Source organism: Crassostrea angulata, chromosome 6 (assembly GCF_025612915.1).
Source record: "Crassostrea angulata isolate pt1a10 chromosome 6, ASM2561291v2, whole genome shotgun sequence".
NCBI classification, from domain to species: Eukaryota; Metazoa; Mollusca; class Bivalvia; order Ostreida; family Ostreidae; genus Magallana; species Magallana angulata.
The window spans coordinates 60,774,232-60,791,140 of NC_069116.1; the positions used below are offsets into that span (position 1 = coordinate 60,774,232).

General features: G+C 32.5%; 1 protein-coding gene across 1 annotated transcript in view; it reads right to left on the reverse strand.

Annotated features, from left to right (window-relative positions):
* Nucleotides 1–1,645: 1,645 nt before the first annotated feature.
* The window catches only part of LOC128189856 (angiopoietin-1-like), a 30,832-nt gene continuing 15,568 nt past the window's right edge, over nt 1,646–16,909 (reverse strand). The window contains exon 4 of the mRNA XM_052861631.1: nt 1,646–2,187. Coding sequence (XP_052717591.1) covers nt 1,940–2,187 — 248 coding nt within the window. The 3' untranslated portion in view covers nt 1,646–1,939. The remainder of the gene's footprint in view (nt 2,188–16,909) is intronic.

Here is a 16,909-nt window from a genome sequence, read left to right on the forward strand (position 1 = left end):
ATGTATTGAAAATTAATATTAGAATAAGCAAATGATCTTTACACAGAACATAAATGTATTTACCTCCTTGTGCCTTATTTTCGTAATATATGAGGGTTTTCCTGACTTCGCTGCACCATGTGCTTACCGCCAAATAAACAGAATAACGTAGCAAGATATAAAATTACCTCACTTGACAAAAGAGTTCTACCTATGGTAGCCTGTACGGGTTTAACACTGGACTCTGGACAATTCGTAGGCCTCACAAGGGGTTCAAAGTTTGATGTAGGTTTATAACCCATATATAAACAGTTGTTTAAGATCTTCTCGAGAACTGCATTGCTCATTATGTGATATGAAGTGTAAAATCACCCTTTACAGGGGCGCAATGATAAACATACAAATATGAACGGGATATTTTTTATATACAGGATCCACATACAAATACTAAATTGTTTTGATATTTTGTATATATTTCTCCAGAAAGTTGATTTTATTATGTCTATTGTTGCTCAGGTGAGCGGTGTGGCCCATGGACCGTATTTTCCACTATTCTACATGTATTGTTGAGAAGCGATTGATCTGCCTACTATTCTACATGTACTTGGACATCCTCATGTTTTATTTACTTTCGATCATGCGCTTATCAGGTCTGTCATAGTCATAGCTAGCACCCTGTGTGATTTTTTTATAAATAGACATTGAACTGCCAGAGAATCAAGGGATCCTTTCCTTAAGTAAAAAAAACGTGAATAGGTAATGACTCCTCAATAATATAATGACTGAATGATCTGCCTTATCCATCAACAATATCTGTATTTTTTAAAGAAAAAAAAATGTGTTTTCTTGAAGGAAAGGGTCGTTCTTTGATGGGGGGTGGGGGGGGGGGGGGTGGCTAGTGATGAACATCCCTGTTTCCGGAAAAAAAATCCTGGATCTTCCATTGCTTTTTTAATCCATTTTATCGCCTATTGCTATTGTTTGCCTGTTTCATCTGAAATTCATTTGTTTATGATTTTTATTTCAGGTCAACTTTTGTACAAAACACGGGTTTTTATTACAGTTAACTTAAAAGTCCAATCTCTGCTCTGTTAAGCTTGGATGCTTATATTCAAATTTTACATCTGTTTCATCATAGGAAAATCCGTAGTTATAATTTATATTAATTATATTATACGATATATTAAGATTTTTTGTGAAACTCGGCCCCGAATTAAATGTAAAGTGAGCATCTCAATGTATCGTGAATACTTGCTCATTGCTACATTATTATAACTATAGCTAGTTACTGTATGTAAATATGATAAGAAATGTCAGCAAAACCTTACCATAGATTTCAAAAAAATATTTAAATATTGTGTGGTATAAGTTTTGAAATAAACATAAACTATAGCAGACAACCATTCTGGTAATGAGTAGAGTAACTCAAACACACGAAGTAATGTTAACGAGCAGTTTATTACTTGACAAAGATTTATGCCAGAATACATGAAGAAGCAATTTACGGTTAAAGACATTGAACCTAAATTAAAAAAAATATGAAGGGGATTGTCGAATATGTATTATCAGATTCATCCTAAATATGGAAAACTAACTATTTTATTTGTAATTGTTTGTACAAAAGTGATCTCTAATTTCAAATGAATATAAGTACTCTGAAAGAACCGGTAACATTCAATATTGGAAGTATCATCGTAATGTTTAATAATTTATACAAACTAAACAAAATGATTCAAACATTTCTTTTACATCATGATAATTATAAATCAAAGCAAAATACAATTCGTTTAAAATTCATATATTTATAAATAATAAAGAGTAGTTTAAATATTTACATATGGTGCAAAAGTATCTGATAGTCAATTGACAAACAAAAACATGCAGGTAAATAAAGTAAATACACAGAGAGAGAAAACTGCTACATTTGGCAACATAATGAGGATAACGTTACATCTCGATGTCAGGCCCGAGGACGGATCATCAGCTGTATTGATTTCAGAGATTTATACGAGTTTGTCCAGTATGACCATGTAAGGTATTTTAAACCAGTTTTCTCAGAGTCGGTGTACTGTCCATTAGGGTTGGATCTGGAACAGTCGCTGAACCACCATCCCGATCTCCAAAGAGTGGCACAGTTAAAGCTCCACAAGTCGTTATCCTGGTCCGGTGTAGTAAACTCCATGTTGTTGTTGTAAGACAGGCTATCCCCTACAATCACAGTGGTTGTACATCATTGTGTGAATTATTTCAATAGATAGAACAATCAATATGAATGGTATTGAAATACTTATACATAGATGTATACTAGTATATTTGCATATCCATTGTTCTTTCCCACTATAAGTCCATACCGAGGAACTGCAATTATTTTTCCATAATCGCAATTGCTTTGTCTGTATACCCTGACGTCATAAAGGTGTGAAGTCATATTCATTTCCATGTGTTTTCTCCAAAACTCAAAAAATTGATGTATTTAATTCAAACATGTCTTTAAGTTAAAATGACATTTTAAAGGAATTACTGCTATAACATATCATTGATTTTGTTAACAAATCTATGTGAATTAAAAAGATACATTACAGTCTGAATGTTTATTTTTGATGCAATAGCTAAATGTCAAGGTCTAGGCTAATACAGGGTATTTGCGAGTGGTAAAGTGCAAATATAAGTAATAAACAACGATTATTAAGTAAACATGGCGTTATGAATAGCAACTACTCTGCTGGCGTATTTTCCATGATGCGCTAGCGCATCATGGAATATGCCAACAGAGCAATTGCTATTCATAACGCCAGGTTCACTAAATAACGTTGTTTATTTCTTAAATATCAGATTGAAGTTTTGTTTAACAAACACTCTTTTCCAACACTTTGTATGATTTAAGAAAATAAGTCTTAATATCGAATCAAACCATTCCTGATCATTGTCGTTAATATGACAGCTGTTTTTGCCGTAATCCAAACTATTCCATACAGTTGCACTGTGATTCGTGATTTATGTCCATAGAACAATCAACTTAAAAAGTGGAATTATAAAACTAATATATGTATCTCAAATGAAAATAGTTGTCATCAATAACTATACTTGACAATTTGAATTGCTACAAAAAATGACCAATGAAAAATTTCTCATCATGATTAAGTGGCGACTTACTTTGTTTTAATTTTACTTGGTCAGTCAAAGTGCAGGAAAGTATTAAAGTTCTGAAAGATAGACACTGTAACACTGTGCCGGATAATTATGCCAGTGCCAAGGTGGCAATTTTGCACCCGCTTAAGATGCAGTTTCGGAAAACTCCATGTATACCAAATGATACCATTGTCTAGAGAGTATATAATCAGTGTTGTTTTAGTGTGTTTCACCTTACAGGTGAGATATTTACCTTTCAAAATTAATATCCTATCGGAAAATGATAATTTCCATAGGAGAATTGAAGATAGGTAAAGTTAGCTACTAGAAACTGGCTACAAGAAGTAAGAAAAGCTAGCTACTAGTAGCTGGCTACGAGATTAAATAAAAGTTGGCTACTAGTAACTGGTTACTAGTACCTGGTTACGAGAAGTAAGAAAAGCTAGCTACTAGTATCTGGCTACGAGATGAAAGAAACTTGGCTTCTAGTTACTTCTTACTGTCCATGTGAGAACACATTCCAAGAATTTCATTTTGTCTTCTTACGATGTACATTGCACTATATCACTGTCAATTGTCAATATATCTCAAATAGCTGTATATATAGACTGAAGATATATGCCCGACTTGCTAATATCAACATTCTGCCAAGTCATCCACATAATATGATCACACAATTACTCAGATATCTCTCTTTATGTAGTCAGCTACTTGTGCATATCGTTACATATATCTTTATTTTTTGGCGGTTTTGTCAATATATCTCAAGTAGCTGAATATATAGATTGAAGATATATGCCAGACATGCTAATATCAACATTCTGTCAAGTCATCCACATAATATTACGACACAATTACTCAGATATCTCTCTTTATGTAGTCAGCTACTTGTGCATTTTGTTACAAATATCATTCTTTTTTGGCTGTTTTGTCAATATATCTCAAGTAGCTGAATATATAAATTGAAGATATATGCCAGACATGCTAATATCAACATTCTGTCAAGTCATCCACATAATATTACGACACAATTACTCAGATATCTCTCTTTATGTAGTCAGCTACTTGTGCATTTTGTTACAAATATCATTCTTTTTTGGCTGTTTTGTCAATATATCTCAAGTAGCTGAATATATAAATTGAAGATATATGCCAGACATGCTAATATCAACATTCTGTCAAGTCATCCACATAATATTACGACACAATTACTCAGATATCTCTCTTTATGTAGTCAGCTATTTGTGCATTTCGTTACAAATATCTTTATTTTTTGGCGGTTTTGTCAATATAGTCTTACAATACAAACTTCTTTATTTTTTAGCAGTTTAAAAGTTCATAATAAAGAGTCTGGAAGATTAAATATTTAAATTCCTTTTTGCTTTTTATACTGAATATTAACGTTATCTACTATATATTCGCAAGTACTTTGTAAATGCATGTCTATGAATTTAATTATAATAAAAGTCAATAACTATAAGTTACATGTAATAATACTATGATAATTGTATATTGTATGTATTAGCATTAGGAGAGGAACTTGTAAGTTGTAAAAACTTGTTTCCAATCCTTTTGTGTAATTTACACAATAAAATATGTTCAAATCAAATCATTCCTTATTCGCAGTTTCATTTATGGCATGCTCCTACAAAAGTGGAGGGGGAGGGCAAACCCATGATATTTCCATTTATCATATAAAGTTAAGAAAAGTGCCAGCTACCAAAAAAGTGGGGAGGGGGAAACAGCCCCCTCACCCCAAACCCCGATGCTACGTGCCTGTGATGTAAACACATGGTGTGCTCTTGGGTATTCGCATGATCCTAACGGACAACGTCAACAAATCGGTGCGCAAAAACTATGAATGAGACATTATGGCGCGAAATCCTGCTATTACCGTTCACGCAACGAATGAACTCATGATCCATGGGGAGGGGGTCAGATGAATTTTTGACATTTGTTTTGTAACAGCTACATACATGTATATTTACTTTGGATCGGATGTTTTGGAAGGAATCTAACGAATTAAGAAACACACTTGATTAGTAATTGTTAAATGTAGTAAGGTACATTTAGTATGAAACGCGAGTTATGATCCTTTTTCAAGATTACTGAAATTGCCCAACTGAACGAAAATCGGGTCACACCCCGCTTCGGCGATTAAGTTCCTTCAGGAAACATTCCAGCTATATAAATATATATTTGTTTTAATCAAAACTGATGACTCTTTTGTAATAATGTTAATCCAACACCAATTATTACTTACATTGTACCGTAATAGACAATATGTTACAACCTGTTGCGATGACCCCCTCCCCTTTTTCCATCGTTCAAATATAATGGAATTCTGATCTATGTTTAAATCAGGATTACACACGTGCACTGCATGGTGAACGTCCCTTTTACTTGAAAACTCTTGCTCGCTGTTGTTATTACATGCAATATAACATTTTCATCAATTGTGAGTGTTTATGCTGACATTTTAATCTTTTTTGTGAAAAATCATGATATTGCTTGTCTCATTGTCTGCACTGTTTTGGAGAATGCAACTTTTAAACCTTAGATATGCCTGACGTCATGACGTCAGACAATGAATCCTTATACAGTTTCGTTCCGGATTTACTCTCACTGGAATCTGCTGTCTGTAAAGTCGGTTATTAAAAATTTAGTCGAGACAAAAAAGTGTATGCTATTTTTTGCACATGTATGCTTTGTTTTATAAGAAACATTTATTGCCATACATATCTGCTCCGTATAGTGCGTATAAATGTGCATGGAAAATAGTTTCGGTTAGAAACCTGTGTTTTAGGAAAGATAAAATCCTAAGCAGAAATTTGAAGCTGTAAACGCAAGCGTTTCAATGTTTAAAATGTATTCCTCTTTTGTACTCGTAGCTTCAGAGGAGAGAGACTTTTCCTCGCAGTTAACTTCTTTCAGTGGCCCCAGACACCTTGGTCCGGTGTTATATAGTGCCTTTTCCCCCTAGCCATCTTTCCCCCCGGAAAAATGGCTATATAGTAGTTTTCCCCCCCGGAAAAATGGCTATATAGCAGTTTTTCCCCCACGGAAAGCTGACTATATAGTGGGTTTTCCCCCTTTTTATAGCCAGATTACCCCCACGGAAAACCTACTATATAGTACATTTTCCCCCTTTTTTACATTCCGGTCGTGTTTAAGGCGGACCATTCGTGGCAATAATTTGCAATAACTGATGTGATATGAATTTCTCATAATAAAAGATAATTATGGCAAATATTAATACATAGAATAAAATACATGTTTTTTTCACCCCTGATATGAACAAAGGCACGCGCCTTCATAACATTCCTGTGTCATCACCATTTATTTCACCATTTGTTACACCTTTTTGGAACATCTTTTACACGGGTTTCGGAATACCTCTAATCTTTTTTATCTAAACGATGCTTATCTACACTTTTGACTTCGACGTTATGACATTGACATTTTTCACAGAACACGTCAGAATACATTTGAGTGAAAGTACGCCGGTTTGGAACTCTAATTTTCTCATGTATTATCATCTATGAAAAAGCTCCTCCCAGGAAACTAACTGACCAATCTTGACTTAATTTTGTAGAGGAAGGGAATAAATTAATACCGTTAGAATTGAACGATCTTAAATATAATCGTATATTTTACTTCTAAATATCAAACGAGAGAAAGGGTGCAATGATATGATGAGAAACTGAAATGTTTTACTTCGATTGATTGGGTTATAAGTCATGGGTAAGGGGTATTATAATTAATTATGTATTAAAGGCTTGTGTAAAGTTAGTATTTACAATTTTGTTTTAAAGTCACGGATATTTATATTTATGTCTTTAAGCACATTTTTTATGAAACGCGAGGTTTTATGATGTAAACATTTTTTTTTTTAAATGTAACTTTACATCCAGAACAAAGTAAGTATTTTTGCTGGTTACTTTGAAAAATATGAAATGGAGCCTGAACTAACCTTATGTATATATTATCATTCACTGCGTGCTAATTTTTCCGTTTTTTATTTTGCAACGTTAACGTGGTTTATACATATACAATTTTAAAAACGATGCCATATAAAAAAGATATACGATTCACTTAACTAAAAATCGTATCATACTATTTATTTCATATTTTTGCAATAAAGATTTACTTGTATACCATATTATTTCTTTGAACAATGAAAAAGGTTATTAAAAATTAAAACTAACACATTTTTTTGGTGATGAGCTGACTAATTTTTTTTTAGATATAAGCTTGTTCTTTTAATCGATTGGCAAGTAAAAAAAGCCGTATATCAAGTGCGCTTTTGTTGGTTATTTATTTTTGTTTTTCGGTTGCTACTTTTATGAATAAAAATTTATTGATTTATTTATTAAGTTATTTATTATACGATTAGTCATCTTATGAATTGATAAAATGTTTTAAAGAATAATCAATTTAACCGCGTCCCTTTTTTTAAAAAATATTTTTGTTCGTAAAAAAAGAAAAGCAGAATTAAACGTAATTTTTAACAATTTTGATAAGGAAATATATAAGTGAGTGTGTATTTTCAAATGATGTTTTTAATTTTAAATGACCGTAAAAATATGGTGATGTTGTCATCTCTAGTTTTTGAGATATATGGCCCTAAAAAATACACTATTCATTATAATTGGATTTTAAACATCGGACTCGGAAACATCAAGGACCCCTTCCCTGGGGGCTAAAATTTTCAGGGTCATATACTAGTGCTATACAACTACCACTGAGAAAATATGGTTTAGTGGTCATCTCTAGAATTTGAGATCCGGGCCCCACTTATAGAACACTATTCAATCACAAGTAATAGCTTTCCAAAAAGCTTGTCTGACTAAACAAAATCATTCAATGGAAGCGTGCATGTATCAATTAAGCTATCTTATCAGAAATGAATTTTAATTTTTGCTGCTGATCATAAATTTATAAACGGAACGTGCAAATTTAAGACGAAATGTCAGTCTTTTCTTCGATCTAGAGCATGTACATAAAATTATATCACTTGAAATTCATTTATTTTATTAATTCAATTTTTTAGGAATGTACACATATCATAAGTGCATGTAAGCTTGAAAGCTGGAGATTAAATATTAGTTTTTTAAACTTGTATTAAGATGCAAAATCAACTGAAAGACATTTAAAAAAATTTCCAACCATATAAAAGGGTATACAAACACGTATTGTTTTTGAATGTGTGTGGGCAGCTTCATCAAAATCATCTTGACAAGCAATTAAAAGGGGTGAATTCTCAAATTCATGAAAGAAAACCCTAACTGTAACTTCAATTCAATTAGAATTCCTTTTTGCAGTTCCATTTATTGCATATGCTCCTACAAAAGTTGAGGGGGGGGGGCAAATCCATGATATTTCCATTTATCACATAAAGTTAAGAAAAGTGCAAGCTGATGCTACGTGCCTGTGATGAAAACACAGGGGTATTCGCATGACCCCAACGGACTCGTCAACTAATCGGCGCGCAAAAACTATAAATGAGACATTATGGCGCGAAGTCCTGCTATTACCGTTTACGCAACCAATGAACTCATCCATTGGCAGAGATCCATGGGGAGGGGGACAGATGAATTTTTTGACATTTGTTTTGTAACAGCTACATACATGTATATCATACATTGGATCGGATGTTTTGGAAGAAATCTATCGAATTAAAAAACGCACTTGATTAGTATAATTGTTAAAAGTAGTAATGTACATTTAGTAAGACCCGCGAGTTATGATCCCTTTTCAAGATTAATGAAATCGCCCAACTGAACGAAAATCGGGTCACACCCCGCATGGCGATTTAGTTCCTCCAGTAAACATTCCAGCTGTATAAATATATATTTGTTTTAATCCAAACTGATGACTCTCTTGTAATAATGATAATCCAACACATCGTACCGTTATATATAATTTATTTCGGTTGAACTCGGTGAATTAGAATAAAATGATTTTCTTTTGTGGAAACGCCAATAAGAGATAGGGGCGGGGCTTAAGGTTTTGTAGGTAAGTCGTGTTCGATATGCATACATTCTGGCGTTCAAACTTTGCACGGGAAAGTTTAAAGTGTATGGTTGTGGTAATCAGTACTTGATAAGGTTCTAATTGAGTATGCCGGTATTATGGTAATGTGCTCTTGAGCATATATGACAAGCTGCTTGTCAAATGAATTAAAACTTCAAAAGTTTTCAGATGTTGAAGTTGAATATTGCAGAATATTTGATGTTGAATATTGCAGATTGTGTGGGAGTGACTTTCTGTAATGCAAGAACACAAATGCAAAAAATAAATATTGTATTTTTTTGGGGTGTTTATTGCTCTTGTTAAGTGCAAGTACAAAAGAAAGACAATATGTTACAACTTGTTGCGATGACCCCTCCCCCTTTTTCACAGTTCAAATATGGTGGCTGATCTATTTTTAAATCAGGATTACACACGTGCACTGCACTGCATCGAGGGCCCTTACCCTGGGGGCTCAAATTTTCAGAGTCGTCTACAAGTGGTAAACCACTGCCACTGTGAATATATGGTGATGTGGTTATCTCTAGTTTATGAGATATGGCACCCTAAAGAATATGCACTATATTCATTATAATAGGATTTTAAACATCGGGCTCTGAAACATCGGAAATTTTTTTTTCTCTAAAACAGAGGTTTAGCCTACATTAAAATTGCACAAACAGGCAGACGGAGTGATAGATTTATTTAAAAAAACTCTCAAAACATTGTTCACTTAAAAATTCAGAACACAGAATTATGCATATAAGTGTATATCTTGTAAAACCAAGTACTTTTTTTCAATTAATTACCTAAATTAATTTAGTTCTACATATAATTCCATTACGCACATGTTCAATTTTTGGCATTGTCTATAAAAATAATTAATCGGCAAAACGAAACTTAACATGTACAGATGAATGCAGATATACAACCTAGGAGTATAAAAACATTGATTTTAATCCTTACTGGGTTTCCATAAATATTTTTTATAAAATCTGAACAAAAAACGTGAGGGAGAAACGCTACTATGGGGGAAAAGCTACTATATAGTAGGTTTTCCCCCCAGGGGGAAAGGCTACTATATAGTAGGTTTTCCGGGGAGAGAAGCTACTATGGGGGAAAAACTGCTATACAACACCGGACCGCTGGCGAATCATGGAGGAACACTTGTGTGAGGTAGCCAATACTCTGGATGGGTGAACTTGTTATTTCATATGGTTAAAATACAACTTAACCAATACAATGACAAGGAATAACTATTACATATATGTAATTTGTAAATATCGTTAAATTAAAGAGTTTTTTCATTGTTTCCTTAAACTCCTTTTTTTCATTTATTTATTTATATATTTATGAATTAATTTTTTATTTATTTATTTATTTTCATAATTATTTTTTTTTTCATCTATCTTAGTATTATTTATTTATTTATTTTCTTTTTTATTTATCTTTTCATGCTACCTTTAGTACGCCGGAAATATTTTGTCTATTGTCGTCAACTTTCATTTTATATTTCCCTTCTCTTTGTATAATTATCCGGTGTTATTTTTTTTTTCTTCTTTATAAAGTTCGAATTAAAACATTTTCTGAAGTAATTCGCATACATCTCAGCAATTCTATTTACCTATTTTTTTTTAAAAATATATTAATTATTTATTTATATCTCTTTTTGTGTTACCTAAGTATGCCGGAATTGAGCAGCATGTTTATTTTGTGCTGACAAACTCATTGGTTGATCGGTTGAACGGAATCACATAAAGCAATTAATTTTAATTTTAATTGATGATAGTTAACCTGCTCATAACCATTCATGATCCGTCCGCATTCAAGTACAGAACTATAGTATACCAGATTTTTATAACAAATTCTTTTAAATTTGTTATACAATTCGCATATTAATGTTATCGATAATATACAAAACATAACAACATACGAATAAAAGCCATTCATTTTATTTTCCTAGTGTAAATATATTTTTCCCCGTGGGTACGAGTTGACTAGTGAAGTCGTACTGAAATATTTGGGTACGAGTTGGTTTGGGTGCGAGTCGGGTTGGGTACGACTTGACTGTAATTCATCAAGAGTAACTCAATTGATTCAATTTGAAGTCGGGATCAAATTCAAAATAACTAATCGATAAACTTATAACGGGACTACAGATAAACTTATCACAAAACTATCTTTACTTTTTAAAATGTTGGAGACTTCTTTACATAAAAATGCACTTGTCCAGTCGGACAAGTGGCAAGCAATATTCACTTGTCCGTATATTTTTTTAACTGGTACCGGACAAGCGGACAAGCGTTAATGTCGAGCCCTGTTAAAACCTGTAATTAATAATGGCTGAAATTAAAATCATTTCGGTTAATTGTCAAGGATTAAATGATGCTAAGAAAAGAAAAGATATTTTTCAATTCTAGGGACAACAAAAATGTAATATCCTATGTTTAGTAGACACACATTTTACTGAGGAGATGGAACAAGATATTAGAAACGAATGGGGTTATGAGGCTTGTTTTAATTCCTTTTTTTCGAAATCGAGAGGAGTTGCTATTCTCTTTAATAACAATTTTGATTTCAAAATACATGAGCAAATGAAAGTAGAGAATACAGGGAATTTATTGGCACTTAGTATCTCAATAGAGAATAGAAAGTTAAGCTTAGTATGTTTGTATGGACCTAATGAGGATTCTCCAGAATTTTACCAGAATGTGAGCAATATTGTTAACAAATTACAAAATGATGAGATGATTATTGTTGGAGATTTTAATTTGGTATTAGATACAAATCAAGATTATTATAATTACTTACATGTTAATAATCCGAAAGCGAGAGAAATGGTCTTAGAGCATATGATGTCTTACAGTTTAGTAGATATATATAGAGAATTTCATCCATATGACAAGAGGTATACTTGGAGAAAACCTACACCTCTGAAACAAGCACGTCTAGACTTTTTTCTTATTTCAGCTTCACTTATAAAAGAAGTTAGAAATAGTGATATCATGATAAGCTATAGATCAGATCATTCTCCTGTTTTTATCTCTTTAAAGTTTAATGATTTTAAACATGGTAGTTGCCTTTGGAAATTTAACAACTCCCTTTTAAAAGATTTAGAGTATGTGCAAAGTATTAACTGTCATATTAATCAAATTAAAATCCAATATGCAGTTCCAATGTACAAAAAAGAGTCTATTCTAGATATTCCAGATTCTGAAATCCAATTTACAATTAACGACCAGCTTTTTCTGGAGACACTGTTGATGGAAATTAGATCAAAAACTATCTCATTTGCAAGCTATTTAAAAAAGCAAAGGACAGAAAAGGAAAAGGGGTTACTAGAAGAGCTTTTAGAATTGGAAAAGGAATATGAAAAACATATAGATAAAATAAATGAAAAGAAAAAAGAATTAGAAAATATAAGAAACTATAAGGTCATGGGTAGTTTGGTGCGTTCACGCTCTAAATGGATAAATGAGGGAGAAAAACCAACTAATTATTTTCTAAATTTAGAAAATCGTCACTATACTAGTAAAATTATTCCAAAGATAATACTAACAGAAAATAATGAACAGATAGAAATAGTTAAACAAGAGGAGATTTTAAATGAACTGGAAAATTTTTATAAAAACTTGTATGCAAATAATTTGATGATAACAGAAAGTACAGATATTTCACTAAGTGACATTCTAAAAGATTATTCTGTCCATAAATTATCTGACAATGAAAGAAAATCAATTGAAGGATATATAACATATAAGGAAGCTTCTTCGGTTTTAAATAGTATGTCAAACAATAAAAGTCCAGGCAGTGATGGGTTCACAGTTGAATTTTTAAAAATGTTTTGGAATAAAATAGGCTCCTTTGTTGTTAGATCTTTAAATTATGGATATAAAGTAGGAGAATTATCATCTACTCAGAAACAAGGAATTATAACTTGTATACCCAAGGAGGGAAAGAGTAAATTCTCCCTTGGTAACTGGAGACCTATCTCATTGCTCAATGTTATATACAAAATTGGGTCAGGTTGTATAGCAAGCAGGATAAAAACTGTTTTAAATAAAATTATCAGTAATGACCAAACTGGCTTCATCTCTGGAAGATATATAGGGGAAAATATTAGATTGATTTATGATCTGATGAACTATACAGAAAATAATTATATTCCAGGGGTATTAGTTATGATTGATTTTGAGAAAGCATTTGATTCTGTTGCTTGGGAATTTATACAAAATACACTCAATTATTTTAATTTTGGCCCATTTATCTGTAACTGGATTAAAACTTTTCAATGTAATGTTATGTCCTGTGTGTCCCAGGCAGGCATTTTATCAAACTTTTTTAAACTTGGACGAGGCTGCAGACAAGGTGATCCAATATCGCCTTACATTTTTTTTATTATGTGCGGAAATATTGTCAATTAAAATTAAAAATAATGAAGATATTACAGGAATCAAAATTAACACCCAATATTTAATATCACAATATGCAGATGATACATCAATAATTCTTGATGGAACTGAGAAATCATTAAGGGCAACAATGAAAGAAATAGATGACTATTATAAACTATCTGGTCTTAAAATAAACCAAGAAAAAACTCAGATTGTGTGGATAGGAAGTAAAAAATATTCTGAAGAAAAAATCTGTTCAGAAATGAATTTTCAATGGACAACTCAATTCAAACTTTTGGGCATATATTATGATGTAGATTTAGATAAAATTGTAAAACTTAATTATGACAAGAAACTTGTTAGGATAAAATCTGTAATCGAACAATGGAGCAAACGACACTTGACTCCAGTTGGAAGGATAACACTGGTTAAGTCTCTATTAATTTCACAATTAAACCACTTATTTATAGCCTTACCAAACCCTCAGAGTAAAACATTAAAAGAATTACACAATATTCTATTCAATTTTATTTGGAATTCAAAATGTGATAAAATTAAAAGACAAGTATGTACTCAGAAGTATGAACATGGTGGGTTAAGGATGGTTGATATAAATTCCTATATTAAAGCTATACACGCTATAATTTGCGTCAATTTTGAATGACAGTGAAAACGCATGTGTTTGTCTACTTATAAAAGTTATCCTTAATCTGTAAATTACAAGGGTGAATTCCATCTCGTTACAAAGATATAGATTTTTAATTGTTTATTTTCCTGCCAGGAAAATATACCTTTTCATGAATATTGATGAAGGAAGAGCAAACCGACCTCATTGCGCATGTCCGCGGAGAACTAGGTGGTCGTTATTGTTTGCCTAATTAAATATCCAACTTGATTTTTAATATGCTTAACAGTTGTTAATTTGAAATACATACATGTATAATGAGTAAAATACGCTTGCCATCCACGATACCCTTACTTCTGCATTAACACTTATAGGATCTATAAATAGCACATAGGGGAAAAACACAGGTCTACGTCATTTCTTTAAAGGAAGTATTCATATCTACTCACAGGCTTGTATTTTTTTCTTTTGTTTGTACTCGTATATCGGACAAATTTATGCTTTACTGAAAATATCCTTTCCTTTGTGAAACTGTCACAATTATGAAGATGTTGACCCTTCACCAGTTTTGGTATGATAGGCTAAATTTAGCTGTCGATATCACGTGATAGATTGATATTCACGAGGAGGCATTACTTTCCTGGCAGGAAAATAAATATTTTTTATTGTTTAATATTTGATATATTTGTTACGTGGTCGAATTGAGCATTATAATTAACAGAATAAAGGTAACTTTTATTAGTAATCAAACACATACATTTTCCCCTTTATTCAAAATTGACGCAAATTATAGCGTGTATAGCTTTAAAGGATTAAAGTCTACTTGGATTAGGAGATTAATTAAGGATAATAATTCAAAATGGAAAACACTGCTGGAGAATTCTATTAATTTAGAAAAGCTATTAAATACAGGTTCAGATTATATTATGCAAATGCAAGAATCGTTAAAAAATTATTTTTGGAAGGAAGTTACCATAGCTTTTAAAGAAATCCAAGATAACTTAAATGTAAAATCATGGCAGGATTATTGTTGCCAGCCATTGTGGAACAATAATAAATTTAAGATAGGAAATCATTCTTTTTTTTATAAATCATGGTATGCTAAAGGAGTAAGATGTGTAATTGACTTGTTTGATGAAAATGAAAACTTTTTAGATTTTGAAATGTTTAAAAGAAAATTCAATATTCAAATGAATTATTTAACATATATGGGAGTAAGACAAGCTGTACTTTCAGATCTAAGGAAATACAACTTCATTAGAAATGAAGTTTTCAAACCTTTTATACCATTTAATATTAAAACTTTTGTATTAACAAAAAAAGGTTCAAAGCCAATGTGTGATATATTAAATCAGATAAATGTAACACCAGTGGGAAAAGAAAAATGGAGTAAACATTTTGTTTTTACAGAAAAACAATGGGTTTCAATATTTCATTTATCTTTTTAGCTCACCTGAGCTGAAAGCTCAAGTGAGCTATTCTGATCACATTTTGTCTGTCGTCCGTCTGTCTGTCTGTCCGTCTGTCCGTCTGTCCGTCTGTCTGTCTGTCCGTAAACTTTTCACATTTTCAACATATTCTCAAGAACTACTAGGCCAATTTCAACCAAACTTGGCACAAATCATCCTTAGACAAAGGGGATTCAAAGTTGTGAAAATTAAGGACCACACCCGTTTAAAAGGGGAGATAATTAGAAAATAATGAAAAATTTCGAGAAATTTTCAAAAATCTTCTTCTCAAGAACCAGAAAGCCAGGAAAGCTGAAACTTGTGTGGAAGCATCTTCAGGTAGTGTAGATTCAAAGTTGTGAAATTCATGACCCCCGGGGGTAGGGTGGGGCCACAATGGGGGGTCGAAGTTTTACATAGGAATATATAGAGTAAATCTTTAAAAATCTTCTTCTCAGAAACTAAACAGCCAGGAAAGCTGAAACTTGTGTGGAAGCATCCTCAGGTAGTGTAGATTTAAAGTTGTGAAATTCATGACCCCCGGGGGTAGGGTGGGGCCACAATGGGGGGTCGAAGATTTACATAGGAATATATAGAGTAAATCTTTAAAAATCTTCTTCTCAGAAACTAATCAGCCAGGAAAGCTGAAACTTGTGTGGAAGCATCCTCAGGTAGTGTTGATTAAAAGTTGTGAAATTCATGACCCCCGGGGTAGGGTGGGGCCACAATGGGGGGTCGAAATTTTACATAGGAATATATAGAGTAAATCTTTAAAAATCTTCTTCTCAAAAACTAAACAGCCAGGAAAGCTGAAACATGTGTGAAAGCATCCTCAGGTAGTGTAGATTCAAAGTTGTGAAAATCAAGACCCCCGGGGGTAGGGTGGGGCCACAATGGGGGGTCGAAGTTTTACATAGGAATATATAGAGTAAATCTTTAAAAATCTTCTTCTCATAAACTAATCAGCCAGGAAAGCTGAAACTTGTGTGGAAACATCCTCAGGTAGTGTAGATTCAAAGTTGTGAAAATCATGATCCTTGGGGGTAGGGTGGGGCCTCAATGGGGGGTCGAAATTTTACATAGGAATATATATAGAGTAAATCTTTAAAAATCTTCTTCTCAGAAACTTATCAGCCAGGAAAGCTGAAACTTGTGTGGAAGCATCCTCAGGTAGTGTAGATTCAAAGTTGTGAAAATCATGATCCCTGGGGGTAGGGTGGGGCCACAATGGGGGGTCGAAATTTTACATAGGAATATATAGAGTAAATCTTTAAAAATCTTCTTCTCAGAAACTAATCAGCCAGGAAAGCTGAAACTTGTGT